At 49.3% G+C, this 22,896-nt stretch overlaps 2 protein-coding genes across 4 annotated transcripts; one reads left to right on the top strand and one right to left on the bottom strand.

The window, feature by feature from the left end:
- Positions 1-11,083: 11,083 nt before the first annotated feature.
- On the bottom strand, positions 11,084-15,822 carry LOC140503388 (trans-1,2-dihydrobenzene-1,2-diol dehydrogenase-like). Its single transcript, XM_072607327.1, is given in 7 exon segments — positions 11,084-12,067; positions 12,163-12,211; positions 12,213-12,457; positions 12,459-12,584; positions 12,713-12,852; positions 13,017-13,128; positions 13,454-15,822. Coding segments are annotated over 7 exon segments (1,137 nt in total). The 5' UTR covers positions 13,550-15,822; the 3' UTR covers positions 11,084-11,698.
- A 536-nt stretch (positions 15,823-16,358) lies between these two features.
- LOC140503387 (tubby-related protein 2-like) lies at positions 16,359-22,896 on the top strand. Of its 3 annotated transcripts, XM_072607325.1 has the most exons (16): positions 16,359-16,406; positions 16,629-16,790; positions 17,448-17,483; positions 17,698-17,749; positions 17,936-18,062; positions 18,153-18,290; positions 18,569-18,685; positions 18,798-18,893; positions 19,168-19,284; positions 19,684-19,835; positions 20,336-20,611; positions 21,030-21,142; positions 21,334-21,448; positions 21,529-21,627; positions 21,846-22,017; positions 22,709-22,896. In XM_072607325.1, the coding sequence occupies exons 3-16, from the start codon at positions 17,449-17,451 to the stop codon at positions 22,840-22,842; spliced, it is 1,743 nt and encodes a 580-aa protein (XP_072463426.1). In that variant the 5' UTR covers positions 16,359-16,406; positions 16,629-16,790; position 17,448; the 3' UTR covers positions 22,843-22,896. The 3 variants fall into 3 exon arrangements, with proteins under 3 accessions (XP_072463426.1, XP_072463427.1, XP_072463425.1); XM_072607326.1 differs by lacking the exon at positions 16,359-16,406 and having other exon boundaries at positions 16,413-16,790; positions 19,717-19,835; XM_072607324.1 differs by lacking the exon at positions 16,359-16,406 and having other exon boundaries at positions 16,413-16,790.

Genomic DNA, 22,896 nt, shown 5'->3' with positions numbered 1-22,896 from the left:
GTCAAAAAGGAAATAAAGGAGAACAAAAAGGAAGATATGGCTGAAAAGGGAGTGAAAAAGTCTCAAAAGCATTGCAGTCAGAACCCAGTCCTGCTCCAGGTCTGTGATGTATTCCTGGAGAGCCCTGTACAAGCGGAAATATGCTGCACAAAAACCCAGATTGAAAAGAAAAAGAAAGAGAAGGTGCTGGCTACTGTCTCAAAGCCTGTGGTGGCGATAAGAATGGAGGAACCCAAGTGGCAAAGATTAGCAAAATGCCCAAGTATGACCTTACTGAAGACATGCCTAGAAAGCTGCTAAGTCATGGCCAAAAGCCCTTTAACCAGCGTGTGAGGAGACTTGGAGCTAGCATCACCCTGGGCACCTTTCTGATCATACTCACTGGCCCAAACAGGGACAAGTCAGTGGTTTCCCTGAAGCAGCTGGCTAGTGGCTTGCATGACTGGACCTCTGACCATCAACCATGTTCCTCTGAGAAGGACCCATCAAAAATCTGTCATTGCCACCTCTACCAAGGTTAACTTTTTGGATGTAAAAATTCCAAATCATCTTATTGATGCTTACTTCAACAAGAAGAGGCTCCATAAACCTAGACACCGAGGAGAGATTTTTGATACAGAAAAAGAGAAATATAAGATTACAGAGCAGCACAAGGTTGATCAGAAAAAGGTGAACTCTCAGATCCTGCCCCAAATCAAGAAAATTTCTCAGCTCTGTGTCTACCTGCATTTTGTATTCTCTCTCCAACAGTTTATCCTCACAAACTAGTGTTTTAAATGCCTTGAAGAGAACTCTTATTAAAATATCTGGAATAGCTAAAAACAAAAACAAAAAAATAAAAGTAATAATAGCACATGTCTAGAAGAAAATCCCCCAGAATTCCACCTGGTGAAGGGTGTCTCTGTGCATGCTCTGTAAAACCCACCAGGGAGGAGAAGACACCACACCTCTGTTACATAGGCAGGTTGGGCTGATTAGGCACCTGACTTTGTAACCAGCCTCTGTGCTGTTTTCCAAAAAGGCTGCTAAAATGGCTAGGTGTGGGCCAATGCTCTTCTTTTCAGTAAGGAATGGAAAGGAATAAGCATTTATTAAACACCTACTATATACCAGGTACTGGGCTAAGCACTTTACAAATATCTCATCTGATCCTCACAACAACCCTGTGAGGAAGGAACTGTTATTAACCCCATTTTACAGTTGAGGAAATCAAGGCAGATAGAGGAAAAGTGACTTGCCTAGGGTCACACAGCTAGTAAGTGTCTGAAGCTGAATTTGAACTCAAGTCTTCCTGACTCCTTGCTGGTGTTCTGTGCACCATGGCACCTCCAAATGGTCTCAGATGTCCTTGACACAAGTCAGTTTAACTCATTGCACCCACTGAATCCGCAGTCACCTTAGAGCCTGGGCCCGTTCATCTCAAGATTGATAGTAGTTCACATAACGTCAGGAAATAGGAAACACCGAAGTAGAAAAAGAAGTTGAGTCTGTCACCAACTGGGTGAGGGTTCCGGTGCTGGTTGCTACATGGCTGAAGGTGTCAGACTTGGGTGCAAGTCTCAGGGTCCTCTGACGCCCCCTGGAGAATTCAAGGAAGATAGCACCAATTGAAATCTGTACTTGGGTAACACCTTGTATCCCTGCTGCTGGGGTGAGGACCAAGAGACAACCTGGGGTTTGGCACATTAGGCTGAAACAAGAATTCCTTTCAGGAATGGTCACCACATGCCCAGAAGCAACCAGAATATTTGTTATCTCCGAGAACATCACATTCCTCATTTTCCTCTAAGCAGCCAACTTCTGCTTCTGACCAGCTCTTCCAAGCAGAATCTCTTTTTCTGCCCAAAACTGAACAGTTAAAACTGCCTAGACCAGTCTTAATAATCATCTCATCCTTCAATAAGTAGAAGAACTAACAATGGGAAACTATTCTCTGTGTGATTCTCACTAACAGAGGAGCTGGTTCATGTGGTGACACCCAAGGGAACCTTGTGAGCAAATGCCAGTTCCCTCCTAGAGTTGCTGTTAAGAAAGGAGAAGGAAGCTGGGACTTACTCTCTAGAGGGTGGGAAGGCGTATTTCAAAATATCCATGCAAAGATACACAGAATCAGATTTGTATCCCAAAGAGATTTTTTAAAAAATCAAAAAGGAAAAGGACCTATACATACCAAAATATTTATAGCAGCTCTTTTCTGGGGGCAAAGAATTAGAAATTGAGGAGATGCCCATTAGTTGGGGAATAGCTGACAAGTCACAGCATGTGATTATGATGGGAAACTGTTGTACTATAAGAAATGATGAGTAGGATGCGCTCAGAAAAATCTGGAAAGACTTGTATGAGCTGACACAAAGTGAAATATACTGCATACAAGGTAACAGCAATACTGTAAGATGAGATCAGCTGTGAATGACTTACCTATTCTTAGCAATATAAAGATCCAAGACAACTCTGAAGGACCTATGATGAAAAATGCTATCTATCCCCAGAGAAAGAACAATTTGTGTCTGAAAGCAGATGGAAGGATACTTTTTTTTACTTTCCTTATTTTTCTTGATTTTTTTTTTATGTTTTCTTTCATAATACAACTAGTATGGATATGCTCTGCATAACTATATGTATAATCTATATTGAATTGCTTGCCTTCTCAATGGGTGGGGAGGGGGAAAGAAAACAAAAGATTCGGAATTCAAAGTTTTAAAAACAACTGTTAAAAAACTTTTTACAGGAAACCAGGGAAAGATAAAATACTAAAGAAAAAAAGGATACATATAATCCCACAGATTAAAATTATACAGGAAAGGTAGATCAGGAAGGATGAGAGATCCTCAGGAATTAAAGACTGAAGACACAAAGCCAAACAAATCCAATGAGGAGGAGAAGTGGGATTTATCTGAAGTGACCAATGTGGATGCACAGGGAACTCACTCACAAACTGAATTTTTGACTTAATATTTTATTTTTTCTCCGATTACACATAAAAACAATTTTAACCTTTTTTTCCCCAACTTTTGAATTCCAAATTCTCTTCCTTCTTTTCTGCCCCCCACCTGTTGAGAAGGCAAGCAATCTGACCTAGGTAATACACCACAAATTGATTTTCAAAAAAGAAGCAGGCAAGATAAGGCCCAGTAAGAGAGAATGAAAATAGGAACATGGCAAATTCCTATAAAGAGCATTAGGAATGCTACATCTCAGAAGGAACTAAGACTCAAGAGGTCAACTATGAATCACAAAAGGGTGTAGACTTTTTAAAAAAGTTATATAATAATGATAATAAGCATTTGTATATTGCTCTATTATGTAATATCACAATTATCCCAGGGCAACTAGGTAGCTCAGTGGATAGAGGGCCAGGTCTGGAGTCAGAAAGACCAGAATTCAAATCCAGCCTCAGACACTTACTAGCTATGTGACCCTGAAGCAGTCATTTTACCCTGTTTGCCTCAGTTTCCTCACCTATAAATGGATGAAGCAAATGGCAAGTCATGCAAGTATCTTTGTCAATAAAGCTCCAAATGGGGTCACAGAGAGTTGTACAGGACAGAATAATAACAATAATAGTGCTGTCTTGTAGTTATTGTCACTACCCACTTATGGATGAGGAGCCTAAGACTGAGAAGCGATAAGGGATTGGGGCTCACACAGTTAGAGTCTAAGGCAAGATTTAAATTCAGGTCTCCCTTGACTCCATGTCCAGTCCTCTATATACCATGCCATTGAGCTGTATCTCTTACAGGGAAAGGAGGGAGGATCAAGGAAAGAACAGTTTGCTTGGAATGGAAAGGAAAATAATAATTGTAAATGGAGAACAGAGCTACTCACTTCCTCTTTTGCTTCTGTTTCCTCTGCCAAGAAGAATGACCTTTGCCCTGGAAATCACAAAATCAGAATGATTCATAGGCACATGCTCCCCAAGATAAGGAAGGAGATACTAAGAGAAGCCTCCCCTGCTTTGGGGCACTTCAAGTCTCTGGGTCCATCTTTGGGTCCTAAGGAACTGATAGGAGTAATGGTTGAGTCACTGCCAGGGGCAGTGGAAAGATTTTGGAAAATGGGAAAGGTGGCATAAGATTACAGAAGGGCAAATGTTGATCCTTTTTCTCAGAAAAGAGAACACAGTAAGTCTGCAAGCTGTCATAAACCTATAAGCTTGACTTGGATTCCTAGGAAAGCTAGGGACAGGATCATTAAAGAGATGGTTATCGAACAACTAGAAAAGGAAATAGAGTCTCTGATGACTCCGCCTGGCTTCAGTAAGCACGGATTATGCCAGAACAACCTCATTTCCACTTTTTGACAGTGTTATCTGAGAAAATACTGTGGAGATACTTTGCTGTTCAAAGCTTTTAATAAAATATCTCCTAGTGTTCTTATGGAGAAGATGAACCAGACATAATGAAATTAGATTAATTCAGAACAAGTTAGCTGGCAAGAGTCACAATAGTTAATAGTATAGTGTCAATGCAGCAGGAGGTCTCCAGGGGGAGACCCACACAGACCCCCCAGATCTATACAAATCCTAGACTATTGAACATTTTTATCAATGATTCAGATAAAGCTATTGAAGGTATGCTCATCAGATGTCACTGAGCTGGGTGGGACAGCTTACGTACTAGAAGACAGATCTTGATGGGTTGAAGCTAATAATATGAAATTCAATAAGCAGAAATGTACAGTCTTGTACAATAGGACAAATAATGAACTTCCCCAGGACAAGTTCTAGGAAGCATAGTTGAGCAGCAGTTGTTCTGAAAAACTTCTGGGGACTTCAGTGGCCTGTAAGGTGAATATGAGCTGACAGTGACCTATGACTGCCAATGTGATCAGGATGGCAAGATGCATTAGGAGGGCAGAGGAACATGATAGCCCCATGGTTCTTGGCTCTTGTCAGACAGCAGACAGACTGTAGTGTTTTGTTTTGAGCACCATGGCTTAGTGGGACAGGGCCACCTCCTGGAGTGTTGGGTTTCTCCATCCTTGGGGGTCCTCAAACAGAGGATGGATGACCATTTTTTGTATCTTCTGTGGTGAGGATCGCATTGGTGTACGGGTTGGTCATTTCTCAGGTCCCATCATTCCCATCATGCCCTCTAAAGGTGGGTATATCCTAAAGCTCTTCTCTCTCTACAGTTTTCTTTGTTGATCTCATTAGCTCCTATAGGTTCAATGCCCTACAGACAAACCAGTTATTCTCCAATCAACAAATGCTGAAGAGTTATGAATAAGCAGTTTTTAAAAGAGGAAACGCAAGCTGCCAACAACCACAGAAAGTGCCAAAGCTCTAATTCTAAGAGAAATGTCAGTTTTTAAAACCCAGAGGTGCCATTTCACAACCACTGGATTGGCAAAGCTGACAACAAGAGAAAATCACAGTTCTTGGAGAGGCTGTCACAAGACAGGCACATGAATGCCCTGTTGAAGCTGTGACGTGGCCCAGACTCTCTTTTAAATGGTTAGGAATTCAACCAAAGAAGGTGCTGAAATAAAGGTGTCTTATGGTCCAGTGATACCATTACTAGGCATGTAACCCAAGCAGATGAAAGGCCTCCCATGGCCACAATTATTTATAGCAAAATTTGGCCAGAGCAAAGAACTGGAAGATATGTGGGTGTCCATCCCCCAAGGAGGGCTGGCCCAGTCAAAGTACCTGAATGAAGTGGAAGTCAGTGAAGCATTTATGAAGTGCCTACTGCGTGCAGAATAGCAGAAAACTACTGTGCCATTGGAAATTGCAGAAATAATAAATTCAGAGAAATTTGAGTCCTTTCCATGCAGTCAGCTCCCACATTTCTGTCTCTAGCTTTTGTTTGTTCTGAGTTTCAGATCTGCTGGGTCTAGAATCAAATCCTGAGTTCAAATCCCAACTCTAATTTACGAATTGTGTGACCTTGAGCAATCACTTTTCCTTCTTGAACCTATTTTCCCAACTGTAAAATGAGGGGGTTGGACCACTTTAGATCCACAAGTATAAGCAAAACACAGGGCCAGGTACAGTTAGGGATGAGAAGAAGATCAGGGGACAAGTTAGGGCTGAAGAATGAGTCAGCAGAAGGGGAGCTTATTGAGCCACATGACTGGCCTTCATGGCACACACGAAATACGTCTCAAAGGTAAAAGTCAAGTCAAAAAGGGAAAATTGTTCACCTGGACCAACTGATCTGTTTGTGAGAACTGCCAGGGTCCCCCCAGCTCTGTTAGAGTGAAATGGCCTTGCAGAAATGCCCAGGTCCTTGGTTTCAGAGGCATGGTTCTTTCTACAATGAAGTAGTTAATCAGTCCATCAATATTCCATAAACAAGCCTACTCTGTCCGAGGCACTGTGCTAAGTGCTACAGAAACACTATCCTTGACCTTTAACAGACACGTGTATTTGTGGAACGTGTCCTACTCTGAGGGAATAAGCTACAGCTGTTCCCATCTCTTGTGCTGGAGTACTGGTGTGACCAATCAGGACCCCAGAGAGAATCCAGGCAACACCCCACCTCTTCCCCCTTGGGCCTGCTTTCCCTCTTCTCCTTGACCCAAAACCTTGTTGACAATTGTAGAGCATCCAGTTTCATGATGTCAGTGGTTGGTGGATTTTGAGGGAAGAGTCTTCGTGGCAACACCAAGTTACATTTCATTTAAAAATAGTCTATCTTTTTTTCAAGTAACAACTATTTAAAAAAAATAAATCTGTCTTTTCTACCACAAATCATTAAGAACAATTTAAACAATAACAAGACATGTCTTTAAAATATAACTGCATAATCTGCCGAAACATTCCCAAATTAACCACATCTGAATGTATGTGTCTCTCCTTCAATTTTCATGCAGCTGGAGGCTGAGAAGTGGATCCTGAGAGCTGCTGCGGATGGGGGTCAGTATACCCTTGGCCTCTTCCTCATGGTGGCTCCTAGCACTAGCCCTTCAGTGGATACAAGGGAGAGCTGCTGGAGAGGTTGGCCAAAGGCATTGGTATGGTCAGACACACTAGCGAACAGAGGCTGAAATGAGCCATTGCTCAGGATGCCCGCCTCTGAGAAGAGGGTCTCCAGTGAGGATAAATCAAGGAGGGAAGGTGCTAGCATTAAAAAGAGTCTGAGAGGTCTCCTCTAGAATGTGAGATTTTAGTGGGGATTTGAGGAAGCCAGTAAAGCCCAGAGGCAGAGATGAGGAAGAGGAGAAGCAGCCAAGGAAAATGCCTAGGGTTAGGAGATGGAATGTTTTGCTCAGGAACAACCAGGAGACCAGTGTCACACTGAAGAAGAAGGGTAGGGGAGCATAATGCAAGACCAGAAGTGTATGATGGGACCAGGTTATGAATGCTTTCAATGCCAGAGGAGTTTATATTTGGTCCAGGAGGTAAGAGGGAGCCAGTGGAGTTGATTGGGGGAGGGTGACATGGTCAGACCTATGTTTAGGCTGACACTTGGATTCTGAGCCTGGGTGGTTACTTGGGTGATGATACCTGCCAAAAGTGATACGGACGTTAGGAAGAAGAGAGAATTTTGGCCAAAAGGCAATGAGTTCAGTTTGGGACATACTGGGTTTAAGATTTTGATGGGACATCTAGCTTGAGATGTCTAATCAACAGTTAGAGCTATGAGACTGGAAGTCAGGAGGTCAGGACCGGCCAAATAGATCTCAGCATCATCAGCAGAGAGATGATCATTGAATCCATGGGAGTAGATGAGGTCGCCAATGGAGAAATGGGCCCAGGACAGAGCCATAAGGAACATTCACAGTTAGTGGGTGTGACCTGGATGAAGATTCAGCAAAGGAGACTAAGGAGTGGGCAGATGGAAGGAACCTGGAAAGAGGAGTACCCAGAAAATGTAGAGAGAAGAAAGAAGCAAGGAAAAGAGGGGGACTGACCTTGTCAAAGACAGTGCAGAGGTCAAGAAGGATGAGGCTCATCTTCCTGAGTTCACAACTGGCCTCAGACACTGGCTGTGTGACCCTGGGCAAGTCATTTCACCCACTTTGCCTCAGTTTTCTCATCTATAAAATGAGAAGGAAATGGCCAGCCACTCCAATGTCTTTGTTAAGAAAAGCACAGAAGGGGTCATGAAGACTTAGATATGACCAAAAGTGACTGAACAACACATGTATGTATACATACATACATAAACATATATACACACATACATGTGCATGCAAACAAACAGAAGTATCCATATTCCTCACAAAACATACATAAACACAAATATACGAACATGTATGTATTGTTGATCCCTCCCTTTTGTCAAGAGAGGTGATATGGAAAGTGACGTCTCTTTAACCAAGATTAAGTGACCTAAGTCACATACCCTAAGACCCTCATTTTAATGTAGTCCACCTCTGAGTGTGTTACCCCTTGGGAACACCTACTCTTCAAAGAGCATCTAACTCTGTACCCCCAATCCTTTCATTGAGCCAGTCTGGACTGGTTTCCTTAGGGGGGCCCAGTTCTGAACTGCAATGCCCATGCAATGCATGTTGCTAGCTTTGAGAGAAATTAAAAACGTGGACACAACCTAATTTTGTTTGTCTTTCTTAGATCAAACTCTGAGAGGCTGATATTAAAGTGTACACACACACATACACACACACGCACACACACACACACACACATCTTGTATGTACATACTGGTCTGCTTATCTCCCTATCAGATTGTGAGCTCCTTGAGGCCAGGCATTGTACTTACCTTTCTTTCTTTCAACAGTGCTTTGATGTTCTTTCCCTTTACATCATTCCAGAATCCCAAAGACTCACCACGACCCAAGAAAACCCCCCTATCATTAACCCAGGTGGCTAGGAGAGTAACCCATACACTAGCCTGAAGGTGTGTCTTAATGCACACTTTGAGTCCACACCTATCACACCAAGAACCAGGAAGCAGCTTTACCATCAGTGACACTCATCAAGCTCAGGTCTTGCAGTCAGTCCCCTACTCAGTTAACTCCATGGACTATAATAACTCTAATTGCTTTATTTGAAAACTGCTTGTTCTGCAGTTTTCAGAAGAAGAAATTACAGCTATCTATAGTTATATGAAAAAATGCTCTAAATCACTATTGATTAGAGAAATGCAAATCAAAACAACTCTGAGGTACCACATCATACCTATCAGATTGCTAACATGACAAACCAGGAAGATGATAAATGTTGGAGAAGATGTGGGAGAGCTGGAACACTAATTCATTGCTGGTGGAGCTGTGAGCTGATCCAACTATTCTGGAGAGCAGTTTGGAACTATGCCCAAAGGGTTACAAAAATGTGCATACCTTTTGACTCAGCATGATCGCTTCTAGGACTGTATCCCAAAGAGATCATAAAAGTGGGAAAGGGTCCCACATGTACAAAAATATTTATAGCAGCTTTCTTTGTGGTGGCCAAAAACTGGAAATCAAGGGGATGCCCATCAATTGGGGAATGGCTAAATAAATTGTGGTATATGAATGTAATGGAATACTATTGCACCATAAGAAATGATGAAGAAGAAGACTTCAGAGAGGCCTGGAAAGACTTATATAAACTGATACTGAGTGAAATGAGCAGAACCAGGAAAACTTTGGACACAGCAACAACCACAGGGTGTGATGAATTTTCCTAGTAGACTTAGTCCTTCATAGCAAAGCAAGAACATAAAAAATTCCCAATAGATTTTTAAGGCAAAACACCTTCCACATCCAGAGAAAGAACTGTGGAATTGGATCACAAAATGAAGCAAACCATTTACTTTTTCATTATGTTTTGTTTTATGGTTTCTCCCATTCATTTTAATTCTTCTATTCAACATGACAAAGATGAAAATATATTTAATAGGAACATTTAATTTTGTATTTTTAATTATTATAATATATTACATTATTTTATATAAATAATATGTATTATTTAATTATATAATTATAACATTATTTTTAATAATGTATTTAAAACATATCTGTATTAAAGATGGCACGCAATGTCAGGGATGGAGTGGGTAGGAAGGAGGAAACAAAGGGGAAGGAAGGAAAAAAATCTAAGATATATGGAAGTGATTGTAGAACACTGAACACAAATAAAATAATTTTTAAAAAATAAATTCAATAAAAATTAAAAATAAAACTACCTGTTCACATCCTTTGACCATATATCACTAGGGGAATGACTTGAATTCTTATAAGTTTGACTCAGTTGTCTATATGTTCTAGAAATGAGGTCTTTCTCAGAAAACCTGACTTTAAAAAGTATTGCCGAGCTTTCTGCTCTCCTTCTAATCTTGGTTGCACAGGCTTCATTTGTGAAAAAACTTCTTAATTTAATATACTCAAAATAATCCATTTTGTATTTCCTATCTCATTTGGTCATAAATTCTTCCCTTCTCCATAGAGAACGCTCCTCCAATTGACTGGCACTTAGTTTCCTTCTAGTTCTTTCCTGCTAGGAAAAGGGATGCTACATATTTTTTTACATATGGGTGTTCTCCCTCTGTCTTTGATTTTCTTGGGTATTGCCTAACAAGGGTTATTATCACTGGTCAAAAGGTAGGTACTGATGAATGATCTTATTAGAATTCCAAAATGTTTTCCAGAATGGTTAAATCAGTTCAGCACACCAACAACAATGCATTAATGTGCCTGTCTTCTCAAAGACACTTCAATTATTACCGTTTTCACTGTCATCTTTGCCAACCTGATGGGTTTGAGGTGAAATATTAAGAGTTGCCTTCATTTCTATTTCTTGATATCACCAATTTGGACCATGGGTTGCTGATAGCTTGGATTTATTTGGAAAACTTCCTGTTTGTATTCTCTGTCTACTTAATATTCTGGGGAATGGCTCTTGTTCTCCTGTATTTGTTTGTATCAGTCACAGAATCAGGAAACAACCTCAGCCAACCAACCATCTAGCCCAACTCATACATGAAAAGACTCAACTCTTTATGTATCCTGGTGGTCTGCTTTTCTTAGAGATACCTGAGGCAGATTTCCCTCCTCCCCCACTTTACTGTTTCTTTTCTTTCTCTTAACTACATGGAGGCTGTTCATTCAAACTTTTCAATTCAATGTAATGTATACTGACAATTTTATCTTCTGTGATCACCACGATCTGCGATAAACATTGAACAGAAGGTTCTCCAGGGGAAAAAAAAGACATACAACAGTTTAATGTTTGATCTGCATTAATAATATTCTCTTCATCACTTGACTGAGTCTACAGTCATCAAGCACACAGTAAAACAAGCCCTGATTTCTAGCATTTCCAGATTTCCAAAGTGCCAGAGCTGCCTCCAGCAATCCCCTGCCTTTCTCTTTCCTTTAGTTAGGAATTCTAGTCACAGCCACAGCAATTCTTTCACCTTACAGAGGAAGAAACAGATGAAGAAACTCCCCAGAAAGGTGGGGAGGGGAAGGAACTGCTAAACGCAGAAGTGGCAGAGCAGAGACTCAAACTCTGGGCGCCTTCCTGAGCCGCCCCCATTCTGTTGTAAAATGCATTAGTCCAAGAACCTTGAAGCTGGAGGATCACTCTCCTTTTCTCTGGGAATCAATTTGCCCCTGTGTAAAGTGGAGGGAGACTCTATGATGAGACCCAGTGGAGTGAGATTCTCTCCAGAGGCTTAGAAGGGCAGGGATAGATCATGGCAAAGATGGGGGCAGGGTCAAGACTCAGGGCCAGAGCAGGACAGCTTCCAGGGCCATGCTGAAGAGCGGGAACATGGGTTCTTCAAGGGGCCAGTTTGGAAGCTTACTTTCTGTCCTGGAGGAACCTGAGCCCCATCTGCCTCCTTACTTCCTCCAGCATATCTGCCAAGAGCTCACTCTCTGCCAGGGGCATGACAGGCCTCTCCTTCAGGCCTGGGGAATGAAGGATCATGAGCAGGGCAAGCCTGGCTCTCCCAGCAGGCTCCAGGAGGAGGAGGCCCCTGCCCTTGCCCTCCCAGGGGCTTCCCGAGCTCTGCCTGCACAGACACTGTCGCACGTGCTGGGCCTCGTACACCAGATCGATGGAATCGACAAGATTGAACGCCTCGGAATCTGCCACCTTGGGCAGAGGGAACTTGCTGCTCACCCCGTTCACTACCAGCTCCGGGGGGGACCACATGGTGGGAGGGATCTGGGAGGAGAGAGGGGCCACGGGCAAAGGGTCACCCGTGCACCTTGCCCCACGTGTGCCAGGCCTGGGTGACCCTCGGGCCAGGGTCCTCTCACCTCCGCCTTGCCCTTGGTTCCAAACACCCACAATGAGTTGGACAGCTCAGAGCCCACCAGGGTACCGCAGGATGACCGTCACTGTGTCGTCCACGCCCAGCGGGACACACCAGCGGTCAGTAGCGAAGGCAGGCGTTGGGGAAGCCCCCCCCAATTCTCCCCTACCCTCCTCATGGAGCAGCCCCACGGCGTGGATCCGTTCAGGCCGCTGGCCCCCCGCCACCATGGACAGGAACTGGACGCAGTAGATGCCCAGGTCCAGCAGCCCGCCCCCCGCCTGCGCCCAGTCCGTCCGAGGAGCGATCCAGGTGGGCACCGTCGCTGCCAAAGGGCGCGTACACCAGGCGCACCTCCCTCAGGGTGCCCTGGCACAGCAGAGCCCGCAGCGCCTCGGTGGCGGGGAAGAACCGCGTCCACATGGCCTGCAGGGCGAGCCGGGTGGAGGCCAGGGCCGGCCGGGGCCTAGGACCCGGGAAAGCGCCCCCTCGGGCCCCCGCAGCGCTCCAAAGCCATGTCGTTCCGGACCTCCGCCACCGGGGGGCGCTCTCACCTCCATCAGGAAGGCCGCCACCATCTCGCGGACCCGGGCGGCCGTGACCCCGAGAGGCTTCTTCTCACCCGGGACCGGCTTGCCCGCAGCCAGGCTCGGCAGCACAGCGCCCACGTGCCGCGGCTGCGGGCGGACCTAGCCTGGGGGCGGGGCCAACTGAGGCTCCGCCCCCAGGGAAGGACGGGCCGCCCTTCAGCACAGGCCCCGCCCCTGAGCCTCCCTCCCGCCAGGTCTCCGCCCCCTGGGCCATCCTCCGCCGCTCTCCCTCGCTCGGTCCCTACCCGTCCCCAGGTTCAGGTCTCACCCACATCCGGGTCCTTCGCCATGTCCTCGTAGGAGCCGTAGGACCTGGGGATCTCGTGCCTTCTGGCGAAGTCCTGGGCCCCGGCCGGGTGTCTGGCGGCCACGGCTACCGTCTAAGGCCAGAGACCCGGTGCAGAGCCCGCTCGGGCCCAGCGGCGCTCCCCAGGGGTGCTGGCCACCCCAGCGACCTGGACCCCGGAGCCCAGCCCGCTCCCCTCTCCCGGCGCCCTACCTCTCGGTGACCCCAGAGCCCCCTCCCCTGCTCCACCTCTGGTTCCCAAGGGCCCAGGAGTCCCCGACCCCAGCCTCCCTCCGAGCCCAGCCCGCTCCCCACCCAGTCCCAGCCTCCTCAGCCCTCCCCGTGGGGACCTAGGATTCCCCTGCTCCGGCCTCCCCTGGAAGCCCGGCGTCCCCTCTGGCCTCGGCGGCCGGCCGGACCTGCCGCTCGGGGCGGGGCAGGCTCCTCAGGGCGGTGGCGAAGTCGTGGGAGATGCGGCCGGCCCACCCCAGCCCCCAGCGGAGAACTCCCTCCATCTCTGCGGGTCCCCGCGGCTTCTGGACTCCTGCTCAGCAGGCCATCCAGCCCTGCCTCTTGGCGGCTGCTCATCGGCTGCCTTTGGAATCCCCCTCCCCCCTCCCCAAAGAACCCAGGTCCGTCCTCACCTGCACCAGCCTTTGGCCCAAACGGAGCCAGAAAGACTCCCGCGGCTCAAAGAGATTAGACAAGGGTCCAAGTCGCTCAGACGCAAATCGGAACAACCCTGAGGAACCACGGCACTCCTATCAGATCGACTAACGTGACAGAAATAGAAAAGGATCCATGTTGGGGAGGACGTGGGAGAGCTGGAACACTACTTCATGGCTGGTGGAGCTGTGAGCAGGTCCAACCATTCTGGAGAGCAGTTCGGAACTGTGCCCACAGGGCTGTAAAAAATGAGCATGCGATATCTCTCCTAGGGCTGTACCCCAGAGATCGTAAAACGGGGGAGACGTCCCACATGTACAAAAATACTTATATCAGCTTTTTTTATGTGCGTGTTGGCAAAGAACTAGAAATTGAGGGAATGCTCATCCATTGCGGAATGGCTGAACGAGGCGCGGTACGTGAATGTAATGGAATACTATTGTGCTAGAAGAAATGAGGAGCAGGAGGACGTCAGAAAAACCTGAAAAGACTTATATGAACTGATGGTGAGCAAAATAAGCAGAACCAGGAGATACATAGTAACAGCCGCTGTGGGCAATGACTGACTTTGACAGGCTTAGCCCTTCTCAGCATTCCAGGATCAAAGACTCAAGATGGAAAATCCTGCCCACTACCAGAGAAAGAACTTTGGAGTCCGAATGCAGATGGAAGCAGCCGATTTGCTCTCTTTTTCTTTTGCTGGTTTTTTTCTCCTTCTTTCTTGTGGTTCTTTCCATTAGTCCTAATTCTTCTTTACGTCATGACTCATGTCATGATTTTAATATGAATGTATAAGCAGAGCCTATATCAGATTGCAAGGGGGGGAAATATAAAACTCAAAATCTTATATTAGTGAATGTTGAAAACTAAAAATTATTTTTAAAAAAGACACTCAGAAACCCAGAGAAGTTGCCAGGCACTTAGAGGGAGGGAACTCTGGTGAGCTTCGCACATCCTGAGTGCCCAGAGGAGGAAGCCCACCCTCACCTGACACTGGCAGGGCTCTTCTCCCTGCTTCTCTCTCTTTCCTCCTTGTCTCCCATTCACAGTTTCCACGCTGGCTCTTCACTTCTGACTTCCTTCAGCCACCCCAGCCTACCTTCCAAAAAACTTCAGCAGAAGCAAAGGTGGATAGAGTCCAATCCAATGAGATCCTTCTTTGTCTCCAGACTTTCTGGACATCTTTCCAGCTCTGAAAGCCTTGGCTCACAAGTCCTTGGTTCTCCTCCCTCCTCCTGGGGCTCCTTCCCAGGCAGGCCTCCTCTCCTCCCCTTCCCCTTCCTTGTTTCAGCTCCCGCTGTCTCACTGCTGAAGGGACTCTTCTCCTGACACCCTCTCCACAGCCATCCCCCAGGCCCTTTACCTGGGCCTCTTCCCTCCAGGCCATCTTTCCAAGGGGAGAGAAATGGAGGTGGCCCCATTACCTCCTTGTGGAGGATACCCAAAGCCATCCTTCCACCCTGGGTTTCCAGCTCCAATCTGCCTGCTCAATGTCTCCCCAGAGGGGCCTGTAGTCCTGTCTGAAGGGTACTCAGTCCCTTCTCCCCAAAACGTGCTCCATTCATCAAGGATGTAGGGATCCCCAGTGCTCCTCTGGACATGTACTCTGTCACCTTTCTCTTCCAAGGCCCCACAATGTACAAGTCACCTTCCTTGGCCTCCCTGACTCTCACTGGGTCAGGTCTCTTGGTGTTCCTAGGACCCTCCTCTACCCTTCAGCTCAACCAGGCCAATACCATCCTGCTGCCTGGCACACAGGTAGGGACAAGGAGTAATCTCTAGGGAGCTGTCCCTAAACCAGTAGCATTTAGTCTGTGCCTACTATGGAGCAGGGACTGCGCTAAAGACCCTCCACAAAGGCCTGACACTGGGCAGATAAAAACATGCACCACCTTGGTAAAGAGAACCTCCAGTTCCGACTTGTGCAGGACCCCGTAGCTATTTTTGTCTGGGGAAGTCAGGAAGGGGGGTGGGTTTCAGGGAGGCCTGAGGCTGAGGAGGCTGGCAACTGGATTCAGGGGTGGGCTGGGGGCACCGGGGACCCTCAGTACTAAGTCACAGGAACAGGACTGAAAGTCAGTTGGCCTGGGTCAGCTCTCATTAGGTGACTTTCTATTTGTCCATTCCCTACCACCAAATGAACCAGTAGAAAGAACCACTGTGGCCCATGTGGCCGTGTCACATGGGCAGGATCTGCCCGTCAGAGAGAGAGCCTGGGGTCTCCCAAACTCCTAGTTTCAGCCCCAAACCAATCTCCTTTGTGTTTGAGTTTGTGTTTCTCCTTCATTCTGGAAGAAGATCATAATATCAGAGAATGCTGACATGACTTGCAGTTGACTTGGATTTGAGAGAGAGAGGGCTGTGAAAGGTCACCAGCCTCACTTTCTCCTATGGAGTCATCCGGGTCCAGTGGTCTGATATTCATCAGGACAACTGAAGATGACCCAGGATACAGGTAGAAGGTTTGGAGATGTCCATGAAACTACAACTCCCAGAAGGATGCATTATGGGTTACTCCCTCTCTCATTTATTGTTCTGCTGTAAGTCTTTTGGGGAGTTGTAGTACTTTTGGTTTTATGCTCCCCAGAGTGCTACAAGGTGGAGATCAGGGTCCTTTAAGGAATCTAGAAGTTTCCAAGCTGGAACGTTGAGCCAGTTGCTAGGCAAGGGATAGGGCAGGGGGTTCAGTGGCTGCCAAGGAGCCCGGTACAGGGGACCTAGAGGAGGAGGAGAAGGCCAAGGGGTGGGGGGCAGGCTGGTGCTGGGAGGGGGGAATCCCCCCCACCTGGGCTCAGAGCATCAGGAAAGCTAGCTAGCACCTAGCCCCCCACCCAGGGACCTGCCTGCCCTTGGGAGACAGAGGAAACCAGGTTTGGGGGAAGAAGAACACATGAGAAACTGACCAGATAGCATGTCCCTTTCTTTTAGGGACCCTGAAATTTATCTCCTCCCAGTCCTCACGCTCAGTGGAACTCTCTTTCCCAAGCACAGAGGCATTCTGGCATTTTAGGGACCAAGGAGTCTGAGGCCCCCAGTCCTCATCCCTTCTTCCATCCAGCTGTCCTGGTCCATATGCCATAACTCCTTAAGGTACTCAAACATTTGGGGCAGAGTTGTTAGCCTTCAGAAATCACAACCATAGAGCTCCAGTTCATGTAGGGAACTATTAGTTCCCCCCCCCCGGAATAGTTTCCCAGTCTCTCACGTATCATGGAGCATCTGTTTCCCTTCCAGATCAGGAGAAAAAGCTGCTATTGTGCAGAAGTGGAAGGCATATTGGCTAAGGGAGAAATAGAGGAAGAGAGAAAGGGGGTGAAAGAGTGAGGGACTGTACGAGTGGGGTGGAGGAAGGGGCCAAGGCTGTGAAGCTGGTGCAGGTCTAGAGGCTAAAAAGTCAAGGTTTTCCCATCAAGCTGAAGAGGGAGAAGGCAGGACTTTTCTGTCCTCAATCCCTAATCATAGCCAAATTAGAAATACACTAGCCAGGACATCAACTGAGGGCAGGAAGAAAGCAAAGTGGAAGTCACTTCAGGGACCTCCTAGAAGAGGCAGAGGCCCTGGCTCCTTGATGTCTGATAGGGTCTGATGCCACACTCCTGGGTCCTGAAGGGGGTTGAGACATCAGGGTCATGCTTTTGGGTTCTGAGGGAAGTTGAGACTGGAGGGCCACATTCCTGGGTCTCTGAGGGAGGCTAAAACCCAAGAACAGGGAGCCTAAATCCTGAGGCCTGATCCCTGTATCATTAGGATGTCTCAGGACAGTGACCTGTGGAGGAAGGATTCGTGAGTTTTGCCTTTTTCTTCTGGGGGTGGGGTGGTGATAGGGTGGAGTCTGGAGACCCTGTACATCCTTAGGGGTGCAGGAAACTTGGGAGTAGGCTAGAGAAAGACAACCTAGGGGAGGGGATACCTAGATCCCTAGGGTAGGGGGACTTCTGGCCCCCAGAAGGCAAAGGTCACCTTCGTCCAGAACCAGCTTCAGTATCTCTCTCCTCAGGTGTCTGGGAGACGAGCTGGCAGCTGTGAGGCAGCAGAAGCTGGAGCAGCAGGTACTGGGGCCCCTCTGCTTATCCCTGTTCCCTGTTCCCCACAAAGCTGAGCCCCAGCCTGATGTGTGACCTCAGCGTGGCCACTATGCCTCTCTGGGCCTCAGTCTTCCCCTCTGTGAAACGGAACGGACAGGGTGGGAGCCTTGGGGCTAGAGGATCTCTAAGCGCTCTGAGGGCCTTCCTCAGCGGCGCCTGTTTGAGAAGAAGCAGAGACGCAAGCGCCAGGAGCCACTGATGGTCCAGGCCAATCCCGACGCTTCCCTGCGACCCAGGCGGCCCCGGCGGCGAGAGGAACGCGGCCCCGGGGAGAGCGGTGAGGGCTAGCTCCGGGAGACTTGGGGGCGGCCTGCTGGGCGTGGCGATTCGGCCTGTGGCCTGTGGCAGACCTGCCGTCGTCCTCTAGGTCCCGGGAACCCCTTTCTCCTGGAGAACGTGCCAGAGGCGCACCTGCGAGCTGGCGCGCACAGCATTCTGGGCAGCGTTAACTGTGGAGGGGACTGTGGCAGCGAACGCATCCCTCGACAGACCTTAGGAGGGGCTGGTAAACCCTGCCCTCGAGACCTCGCCTCCTGCCGCTGACTCCTGGGAGGAGGGCTCCTTCGCCCCCTCTCAGTCCTTTCTGACTCCCCCAGTCGTCTCCCCCTGGGGAGCCCAGCTGGTCCTGTCTCCCGGCTGCAGCGCTGCTTCTCGGGGCCCAGATGACCGTGTCCCAGCCTTTTTTTCCCTCAGGATCTAGGTCTCCCCCTCCCGTGGCCCCCGTCAGCCAGAGATCCGGTCATCCCAAAGGGCTTACCCTCAGCTCTCACTCTGTTTCCACAGATAGCTCAGACACAGAACTGGAAGAGGTCGCGGTGGAGGACGCCCCTGTCTCCCAGTCTCCCAGCAAAGAGCTGCTTGGAACCCGACGCCGGGGATGGGCGGCTCGACAGCGGTCAGGTGAAAGGAGCGTTCCCGGGGCGGGGGGCCGGCCGAAAGTCGGCATAAGCCGGGACGCGGGGTTGGGACAGGTGCCACCATTACCCGTTACACGTCACTGCCACCTCCTCAGGGAGAGTGGACACTGTGCAGAAGCCCAGCCCCTCGCAGACCCCAGTACACAAAACCGAGGAAGAGATGCCGGGGACACCCAAGGAGATGCTGGAAGGTGAGGAAGGCGGGGGGGGGGGGAGGGGGGGGGGTTCAGAATTGGCTCCTTCTCAAAGAAGAATACGGTCTCCTCCCCACTCTGGCCCAACATGAACTCTCTCTCTCTTTCTCTCTCTCCCTGTCTCTCTCTATCTCTCTGTCTCTCGGTGTCCCTGTCTCTATGTGTGTCTCTGTCTCTGTCTCTCTCTGTCTCTGTCTCTTCCTCTCTCTGTCTGTCTCTGTCTGTCTGTCTGTCTCTCTCTCTCTCTCCCTCTGTCTCTCTCACCTTGCAGATCTAGAAAGCCCTGCAGAGTACCAGACCGCTGAGGAGGAACTTGGAGAGCCTAGCCTTGGCGATAGCCAAGGGGACCAGATGGATCTGGGGGACAAGAACAGTCCTAGTGGACCAGGTAAGCTGGAAAATAAGCAGCCGCGCCCAGCCCCCCATCATTCCACTACCCGTGCTCTTAAGGGTCCACGGTTTTGGGTCCCCACGCTTCCCGCAGAGACCCAGGTCTCCAGAGACATAGCATTTCTAGTTTGTCAGCCCCCTATAGAAACTTGTAGAAATGCTGAGCCCCCAGAATTCCGGCCGCGGGAATTTCAGCACCCACCTCAGTGGATGCTGAGGTTCCTGCCCTCCAGCAATCAGGTCCTCGGGACCTGCTTTGGACCAGGAGTACCTAAGTACTTAAGTAGCCTAAGAGGTCTCACGCCTACCCATCCTGGACCTGGGAGTTGGAATGCCCTAGCCCAGAGCCCCCAGGACTGCCAGAGGTCCCAGGCCCCGTGCTCTTTCCACCTGCTAGGACCGTCACTGCCTCTGCCTCTGTTTCCCCCAGAGGAAGAGGAGGCGTCACAGGCGGACGATGAGGACAGCACGAGCTGTGATGCTTTGGACACGGCACTAGAATGTGGCTCGGAGTGGGGCCAAGACCACGGTGACTCAATGTCCAGCAAGGTTAGCTCAGAGCTGAAGAGGGGTTGGTGGATGAAAGGACTAATCAGAGCTCGAAATCTGCTCGGTGGGGCTGGCCTGGCCCTTAAGGAGCGCTTATTACAGCGTGGTTTGCAAGCCGGCCTGAATCAGGATGCAGAGCTCTAGTTTGAAGGAGGTGGGGCCACAGTGTGTGTGTCTCTTGGAAAGTGGAGGGAATGCAGAGCTCCTAGCCGCTGCAAGTGCCTGAGTGGCATTGCTGGGGACCAAAGAGCAAGGGGAGGCTAGGGCGGGGAGGGGGGATGGATTCCACGCTGGAGGAAGGCACCCTGTTCTGGATCTGACTGCCTGTGTTATGTCAGGGAAATAACGCACGTCTTTGAGCATCATGTCCCTTACCTGTTACATCTGTAAAGACATAGGGAGAGAGCATGTATCCAGTCTAGGACTCCACAGTAGTAAAGGGAGAGTGGCGAATCCCCGGAGGCCAATGAGGCCAGACTCACACCTGGGCCACTACACAGGATGAAGGGGAAGGCGAAGATGAAGTAGAGGCAGAGGTGGCGACCTTGGCCCTGGAGTCTTCAGAAGACATCAAGGCTGGGGAGGAGGGAGAAGACATGGACACAACCCAACACTCCTTCCTTCGTGCCCCTGGCCCAACGCCAGGGGAGGACATGGAAGCCTACGTACTGCGACCAGCTCCTCGCGGCTGGACGATGCAGTGCAGAATCAGTCGAGACAAGCGGGGCGTCTTCCCTTTCTACTACCTCTACTTGGAGTCACCCAACGGCAACAGGGTGCGTCCCGGCTGACCTGCGCTCTGAACCTTGGAGTCCCTTGTCCCCATTCCCAAGAGTGACTTCTCAGGCTACAACCCCATAGGGGAAGGACACCAGTTCCCCAAGCCCTAGGAGTCTAAGCCAGTGCCCTTACCCTGGAATTCCTATCGTTGTGATCCAAAATACCAGGCTCCCCCTATTTGGGGAACCTCCTCAGAAGCTAGGCTTTCCCTCACATGCCCCAGGCTTTCCACCTGTGCCCTTTAGGACTTAAGGGCCTTTGAGGCTGACCTGTGCTGCTCCTCACCTCCTGATCCCAGCCCAGCCCCCCCTCCCCATTGCAAGTCCTCAAAAACCAAGGGACAAGGATGTGGAGGGTGGCAGGGAGACTCTAAGATATTTAACTGAGGACCTCCACCCCACACCCTATGCCTAGCGTTTTCTCCTGGCTGGGCGCAAGAGGAAGAGGAGCAAGACTTCCAACTACCTCATTTCCCTGGATCCCACTGACCTGTCTCGAGATGGGGACAACTTTGTGGGCAAAGTCAGGTGGGTCAGAGGCTGGAGCATGGAAACCTGAGGACCCAGAGGGGCTGGAGGGAAAGGATCCTTGGATCTCTAAGGGGGTGGGGGCTGGAGCAAAAGGATACCTGAGCATGTAGAGGTGCCAGAGGGCAGAAGGGATCTATGAGGTTTTCACAGTGTTGCCCAGACTCTCAGAGATCTTATCCTACTGACAGGTCTAATGTCCTGGGCACTAAATTCACCATTTTCAACAACGGGGTGAACCCGGAGCGTACAACATTCACTCCAGAGCCTACCCGGATCCGAGAAGAGTTGGGGGCCGTGTGTTATGTGAGGGCCGATTTATAAAGGGAGGGGTTGGGAAAAAGAGGTACCAATGGTGATGGACAAATCCTGGGCCTTTCTTGCAGGAGACCAATGTGCTAGGATTCCGGGGACCCCGAAAGATGACAGTCATCATCCCCAGCATTGATCCCCAGAACCAAAGGCTCAAAGTCCAGCCACAAAATGTGAGTGAGACTGGAGGGGGAGGTGGGAGGTGGAGGAAATTCCTAAGTCCCTGAAAGTGAGGCTAAACACTGAGGCATTGGGGCCCATTGTTGAAGCTGCTGGACATGGGAGATGTGGACTCTGAGAGCAAGACTGAACACTGGGGACACAGCAGCGAGTATGCAGGCCACTGAGGTCCCCAAAACAGGTCTGTGGCTGGGTCCTTGTCTTTTCCTAGGAGCAGGAATCCCTTCTGAGCCGTCTACAGAGAGGGGCCAATCAAGGCCTGATCCTTCTACAGAACAAGGCCCCATCCTGGAGCCGCCAGAGTGGAGCCTATGTCCTCGACTTCAATGGGCGGGTCACAAGGGCCTCTGTCAAAAACTTTCAGATTGTGCACCCTGATGACTGTGAGCCCCTGAGGATGGGCCCCAGGGGGAAGAGCAGGGTGGGAAGGGAACCAGGACCCCACATCCCAGCAGCTTCTCAGGTGAACATAGAGCCCCACATCAGCCAGTCAACTAGCAATGAGTAGGCATCTAAGACCATCAGTCCCCACTCTCAATGAGCTCCTGTCCAAAGCAGGAAACTACATACAAGCAACTGTGTACAAAGAAAGTGTAGACAGGATAAACTGGAGATAAGCAGCAGAGAAGACACTAGCATCACTAGGGGACCAGGAAAGGCTTCTTGCAGAAGGTGGGGGCTTGTCTGGGACTAGAAAGGACCCAAGAGAGGAATGAGGAGACAGAGCATTCCCAGGTGTGGACCTGGAGAGAGAGCTAGCACTGAAACGGGCAGCAGAATTCCCTCTGACAGGAAAAGAGCCAGGATATCATTCCCCACCAGGGATGGGCCCAGGAGCACAGCTCCCAGCTGGGGTCCCTTGGACGCTGCCTCTCTTTCCCCGACTTCACCCCTGCAGCAGACCTTGGGCTGGGATGGGTACTGGGCTACATTTCCCAACAGACCTTGAGGCAGAGCCTGCTTTTGGGCCTCCTCTGCCCAGCTCTGTTGAAGCTCAGGTGCCTGCTGGGTGTTGTAGTCCCTCTTCTGGGAATGGGGCCGTGGGTCTCTGCAGCTGCCTCTCCTCTCCTCCAGCTGAGTACCTGGTGCTGCAGTTTGGTCGTGTGGCCCCGGACACATTCACCATGGATTTTCGATTCCCCCTTTGTCCCCTCCAGGCCTTTGCCATCTGCTTGTCTGGCTTTGACGGGAAGCTGGCGTGTGAGTGATACCCCCACCCCTGGGCCCACATGGGGCTGGTCCCCAATAAAGCGTTATCTTTC

This window comes from Notamacropus eugenii, chromosome 5 (genome assembly GCF_028372415.1).
Source record: "Notamacropus eugenii isolate mMacEug1 chromosome 5, mMacEug1.pri_v2, whole genome shotgun sequence".
Taxonomy (NCBI): Eukaryota; Metazoa; Chordata; class Mammalia; order Diprotodontia; family Macropodidae; genus Notamacropus; species Notamacropus eugenii.
Note: the sequence above shows the minus strand (reverse complement) of the source record. Positions and strands in the feature narration are given on the sequence as shown.

What these genes read in the sequence shown, in the direction of transcription:
- LOC140503387 (XM_072607325.1), top strand. Translation starts at nt 17,449, where the DNA reads ATGTCTCAGGACAGTGACCTGTGGAGGAAGGATTC. An exon ending in ACAGACCTTAGGAGGGGCTG is followed by an intron (nt 18,291 to 18,568) that starts GTAAACCCTGCC and finishes CTGTTTCCACAG; the next exon opens with ATAGCTCAGACACAGAACTG. An exon ending in AGTCACCCAACGGCAACAGG is followed by an intron (nt 20,612 to 21,029) that starts GTGCGTCCCGGC and finishes CCCTATGCCTAG; the next exon opens with CGTTTTCTCCTGGCTGGGCG.